A 6,081-nucleotide genomic window follows, 5' to 3' on the forward strand; every position below is an offset into this window, starting at 1 on the left:
CGAAAGGAAATTCCTTCGAAATTCTGGATCAAGGGATTGTCACGACATTCGGTTATCTATCTCCCCGTAGCTCAGGAAAACTCTTGTTTTTGACAGTTCGAGTGTCATTTTGAACTGTTTTACTGTAATTCAGAGAATCATATGGTCCCGAGCGGAATAAATTCAATTTTTGAAGCTTAACCAGAGCAAAGCAAAAGCCGTTATTTTATTTCACGGATGAAAAAAAGGCGGTTGTTGTTGGTGGAGGTCCCTTTTTGGTCCATTGCATCGACAATAATGGTAAGCAGACAGAAATCAAGCTGAGTAAGGCGTATTATGCTCCTACGTTGGCGATAAATTGTAACCAGCATAACCTTTGCTGCCTAGTTTAGTAGGAATCTTTGATAAAAGCGCATACTATGCAAGGAAGCGCCGTAGTGAGCAACGAAGGAAGACCACCTGATATTTCCTAGCGCACCACCAACCAGTGCGATTAGGTCAACGGGGTCGTATTTGGCGGATAGATGGTGCTGTATTTTGGTAGCACCATTACCAAAAATGGCAGGAGGGCATGATGGGAGAAATCCATGGATGTACCACAAAGCCTTTGACCTGAGATCGTCGACCTAGACTTCATAGGGGGACAAGCCGTGCAAGCAGTGTTAGCAGAGACCGTTAACCTTGCCTGTGACCGACGATCAAGAGTCCTACCAGCACCCGTTGTCTGAGACAAGCCTTTCCGGGGCCCATATGTCTCGGCTGTTCCCGCTCGCCGCCTGTAAGACGCAACCATAATGTAGGACAACCCAAGATACCCTAGGGGAAGTTCTAGTGGCCATATTTGTAAGCCCAAGATAGGGAAAAAAGGTGTGAATTCTTTAACGCGCATTTAAGGTGTTTCCTTGTTCCGAATCTTCGAGTGTGTCGACCCTGAGGCTTAGAGGGAGGTTCTTGCTCGGCTGAGCAGTCTGGGGAACCGGTTAAAAAATCTACTGTCGGTTTCGTCACTGTATGTATGTATCCATGTATTTCTACCACCCATTTAGCAATGCACAGCCAGTAGCAGAGAGTAACTATTGCTTTATAACTTGATCTAGATTCGTCAACTAGATAATTTTAAAATGGCTTTGAATGAACTGTTACAAAGGATAAGAGATGTAAGCAGAGGTACACATATCTAAATAGGGGTAGGATCGAATTCTCTCTATCGAAAGAACATATTAAACCCATTATTCACGATTCGGTGCTGGTGAGTTAGCCAAATGCTCTTCTCAAGAATCGCTTCAATCAGATGCCCGGATGGAACCCACCAAAACCCCAAAATCTATATACATATTATTTAATTATTTTCTTAGTATTCCGTCTCACGAAATAACTTGACGAACATTATTCCGAAAACTCACTCGTTCCATGGCAACCGTTCTCCAATTTCTCGGACATCCCACATTCGCCAGACCACGCTCCACTTGGTCGTTGCGCCCCTGCTCGTCTTGTTCCTACCGGATTCCTAGCGAACGCCTGTTTTGCAGGACAGTCGTCCGGCATTCTCGCAACATGTCCTGCCCAGCGTATCCGGCCAGCCTTCACCACCTTCTGGATACTGGTCAATGTAGGATTCTCATCGTTATGATTTATGGGAGACTCAACAATTCACGACTATCGGCTCGAAAAACCGTTAGTAAACTGAATTTTTCCGTTACTCGATGTTTCAACTCTCCAAAACGATCAACAAACATATTCATCGATTATACACGCTAATGGAAACTTTTTTTTTTGTAAATCTTTATTTGATACGGCTCATACCTTCAGGTTTTAAGGAGCCAAACTCGTTTTTTGTTTTTACAATATTTTGCTTAGCTTAACACTTTTATTTTAAAAACAAAGAAGATAGGAAAGGGAAATATGAAAAAAAAAGAATTATAGACGAAGATCGATAGCTTTTAGAAAAAGATAGATTTCGAGCATGTAGTCTAAATCTAGCACAGCTAGTACATCTCTCACTGGGACGTTAGGTGGTTTTCCTCGGGCCCGAAGAGAGTCTATGAAATTCGTTCTGGCGACAAGATGGACCTCACACGACCAGACAATATTTGCTGCCAGCAATGTCAAAACGATAGAATACCGCGTCTAAGGAACAATGATTGGACATGAGACGGGAAAATATACGAATAAAATCCCGACTCAGATCCAATCTATTAAACCAGGGTTTGAGGCTTACCTTTGGGATAATCGAGTGGAGCCACCGACCCAACTCATCCTCGTCCCATTTGCGCTGCCAGTTGACAAGAGAGTTCCTTCGAACTAAAAAGTAAAATTCGTTGAAGACGATTTCACGGTGATACGTGTCGCCTTCTATCGCCCCCACCTTTGCCAGAGAGTCCGCCCTCTCATTGCCCATTATCGAACAATGTGAGGGGACACAAACGAAGGTGATGGCAAAGCAACGTCTTGATAAAGCACTCAGAGTCTCTCGTATCTTCCCGAGGAAATACGGTGAGTGCTTTCCCGGTCTTATTGAAAGGATTGCTTCAACAGAACTGAGACTGTCCGTTATAATATAGTAGTGTCCTACTGGCCTTGAAACGAGGCTGTCCAACGCCCAGTAAATGGCTCCTAACTCTGCGATGTTTTTTTTTATTAGTTGATCACCCAGGTGGTAAATCCTTTTTACGGATTGCATTCCAAGGCACGGCGAACGACCGAGTCCCCCCAGTATGCTACTCTGGGTCCATGGGTGCAATTGGACGACTCATGATACTATGTACCTCTACGCCATAAAGTCCACCTGGGGCCTCTAGCCATAATTCCCATCCGGACCTGCAACGAAGGCTATACCCGAGATGGGAGACCACGTCCGCGCTTAAGCGCTCATCGGCAAACTCCAGTTCAAGTCAAACTCCAGCATATATACCCTGCCTCTTGTTACGATTCAAGACTAAGGACCTCTCCTCTAACGACTTGAGATCCGGCCTTTACTCGCAAATCGAGACTAGCTTGGTTCCCACGAAAAACGTGCGCTCCGCCTCTGTTCGAGACCACTGCAAGAGACCAATGACCTCTCCTCTAACGACTTGAGATCTTGGCTCCGCATGGCTTGGCTCGAGGCCCTCTCCTCTTTGCCCGTCCGTGTGCCGGTCGAGAGCAGCTTATCCTGGACACGCGCCTGTCACAGCACACGTCCAGGGCTTTACGAAAAACTACTCGGATGATTCCCGGCGAAGAATTCATCCTACACCGACTCAGGTGACTCACCCGCCGACGACGTGAAGTCACCCTACCCGAGAGTATTTCGCGGCGTAAATACTCTTCCCCCTACGAGTTCGACTGCGAAGAAGGTATAGTCTTATCCCCGCAGCTTCCCTCGTAGGGAGCGCGTTCTACTCAGATACTCCGCGGCGGTGGAGGTATCCTACACAATTTTCCAACACTACGTACCTATCAGCTCGGCATACGCAGAAGGTAGAGTCTTATCTTTGTATGCTTTACTGCTAGGATCGGACGCACACTACTCGAATGCCCCCCGCCGAAAGGACATTCTACTCCGACCGTGGTCCGGTCTACACCTCCCTTTTTGGCTGGCAACCCTAGGGTTTTTGCCCGCCGTGTGCCGAATCGAGAGCAGCTTTTCCTGAGCTCGCGCCTGTCACAGCACACGTACGGGTCTTAGACGCTTACGACTCAGATGAATCCCGACGGTGATGTCATCCTACCCGACTCGAGTGGCTCATCCGGCGGTGACGTGAGACCACTCTACCCGAGAGTATTCCGCAACGTGAATACTCTTCCCCCTACGAGTTCGACTGCGAAGAAGGTATAGTCTTATCCCCACAGCCTCCGTCGCAGAGGGCGCGTTCGACTCGGATACTCCGCGACGATAACGTTGGAGGTATCCTACACACAGAAGCACGACGTACCTAGCAGCTCGGCATACGCAGAAGGTATAGTCTTATCTTTGTATGCTTTACTGCCAGGGTCGGACGCACACTACGCCACATTAGGGATGCCATCCGGACCCGGAGCTTTGTTCAGCGATGTCGCGCAGTTCCTCCAGTGAAATCTGCTCCTCTTCACTCGTATCCCAGTCGAATGGGACCCTCGGCCATGTCACTACCTCGTGTTGTGGGAACAGCTCGTTAACGATCTCACGCAGTTTTATCGGACACGATTCCTGTGGCGCACCTCCGCTCCGCGTTTTGGCCATGACAATCCTGTAAGCGTCGCCCGAGGGGTTGTCGTTGGCGTCCTCGCAGAGTTGCCTGAATCGTGCCTTTTTACTCGCCTTAATTGCCCTGCAGAGGGCAGACCTCGCAATTGCGTAGGGTACTCTCCGCTCCGCTCTCGCTGACGGGGACCTCGCTCTCTGCATATGTCGCCTAGCCCGTAGCAGCTAGTACGCAGGTCTGCGATTTCCGCCGTCCACCAGTAGACGGGTTGTCGAGTGCCCTTCCGCTTCGCCCTCCTTGTCATCGCAGCGTCGCATGCGCGTGCGAGTACCCTCGCTAGGTCTTCCGCGGACAGGTTTCCAAGGTCCGCTCCCAGTTTAACACCTCGACAAAGACGTTCTGGTCGAATTGTGTTGTCTTCCAGAGACGTGCTCCTGTTGTCGTACCTCTTCTACCTGCCCACGAACTAGTGCCCACACGATAACGGATCGCGAAGTGATCGCTATCGGTGAACACGTCGCTTACCCTCCAGTCGCTCGTCCAGCCCGGACTGCTGAAGGTGACGTCGATGATGGACTCGCTCCCATTCCTGTGGTAGGTCCTCGTGTTGCCTACATTCCCCAGGTCAACGTCTAGCCTTGCCAGGGCTTCCAGTAGAAGTTGTCCCCTGGGGTTTGTAAGGCGACTACCCCATTCTACGGCCCACGCATTGAAGTATCCGCCTATGACAACGGGGCTCCGACCCGTGAGACCTTCGACGATTTTGTCCATCATGACGCCGAATCTCTCCAGAGACCACCGCGGGGGGGGGGGGGGGGGGGGGGGGCGTAGCAGCTACAGACGAAGATCCCGTTGACCTTGGCTAAGGAAGCCTTCCTCACCAGCAGAAACCACCTCTTGTATGGGGTATCTTCCTGTAACCCATATCGCGGCCAGTTTGGCTCTATCGGTTACCCAATTGCTGCCATCCGTGGTCCTACGATACGGATCTGCTACTAACGCCAGGTCCAACTTTTCCTCAAACGCCAACTGCCACAACAGCTGGTGTGCTGAGTGGCAGTGGTTGAGGTTGAGCTGAACCGCTTCTATCCCCGCGAAGGTGCAGCCGACGCCTTTTGAAAGGCGGGGCACCTAGGGTTGCCAGCCCTGTGTCCTCCACCGCAGTAGAGAAACTTTGCGTCTTTGGTGCAGCCAGCCGCCTGATGGCCAGCTTCGCCGCACCGCCAACACAACCCGCTTCTATCTGCGCCCTTGCACGCAAAAGACTTGTGCCCATATTCTACGCACCTGAAGCACCTTTCCGGTTGCTGGGGGATGGCTATCTGGCAGATAGACCAACCCACCTTTAGCCGCCCACACTTGAGTGCGGCGTTTGCTGCCGCAACCGGAAGCTTCACGAAGGCCACCTGAGTCCCAGATCTGGGAGGGCCATCTCGCATCCTGACCGAGATCTGGTCAGTCCCGATCTTGCACAGATCCCTCAGCGCATTCTGCACCTCAACATCCGTGGCTATCTCGTCAAGGTTTTTCACCCTGACGGTAACCGTGGTGCTGAGGGCACGAATTTCTGCAGCTTCCCCCACTATCTCTTGCGTGAGGGCGCTATATTCCGAGCTCTTTATCTGGGAGCCACGTCGGAGCTCGAGGATCATCTCGACGAAACGAGTTCGACGGATTCTCCTCACATCCCCTCCAAGGCCCACCAGCCTATCGCTCGTCCTCAGCTTCGCTCGGAGGACGTCAGCTTAGGTGCCGTCGGGAGCCTTTACCACTAAAGCCTCCCCCTTGTCCCTGACCCGTTTGGGCTTGGGCTTGGGTTTGGGTTTGGCCTTAGTGGTCTTTTTCCTCTTGCGCTCAACCGTCTGCCACCCGGTTGGCGCATCAGGAACTTGGCCGTTCGCATTTCCTCCACCCTCTGTCTCATTTCCGCCCGGATCCT

General features: G+C 51.0%; 1 protein-coding gene across 1 annotated transcript; it reads right to left on the bottom strand.

Moving 5' to 3' along the window:
* Window positions 1-5,227: 5,227 nt before the first annotated feature.
* Window positions 5,228-5,794, bottom strand: LOC129741957 (uncharacterized). Its single transcript, XM_055733788.1, has one exon. The coding sequence runs from the start codon at window positions 5,792-5,794 to the stop codon at window positions 5,228-5,230; it is 567 nt and encodes a 188-aa protein (XP_055589763.1).
* Window positions 5,795-6,081: the final 287 nt, after the last annotated feature.

This window comes from Uranotaenia lowii, chromosome 2, assembly GCF_029784155.1.
Source record: "Uranotaenia lowii strain MFRU-FL chromosome 2, ASM2978415v1, whole genome shotgun sequence".
In the NCBI taxonomy this organism is placed as follows: Eukaryota; Metazoa; Arthropoda; class Insecta; order Diptera; family Culicidae; genus Uranotaenia; species Uranotaenia lowii.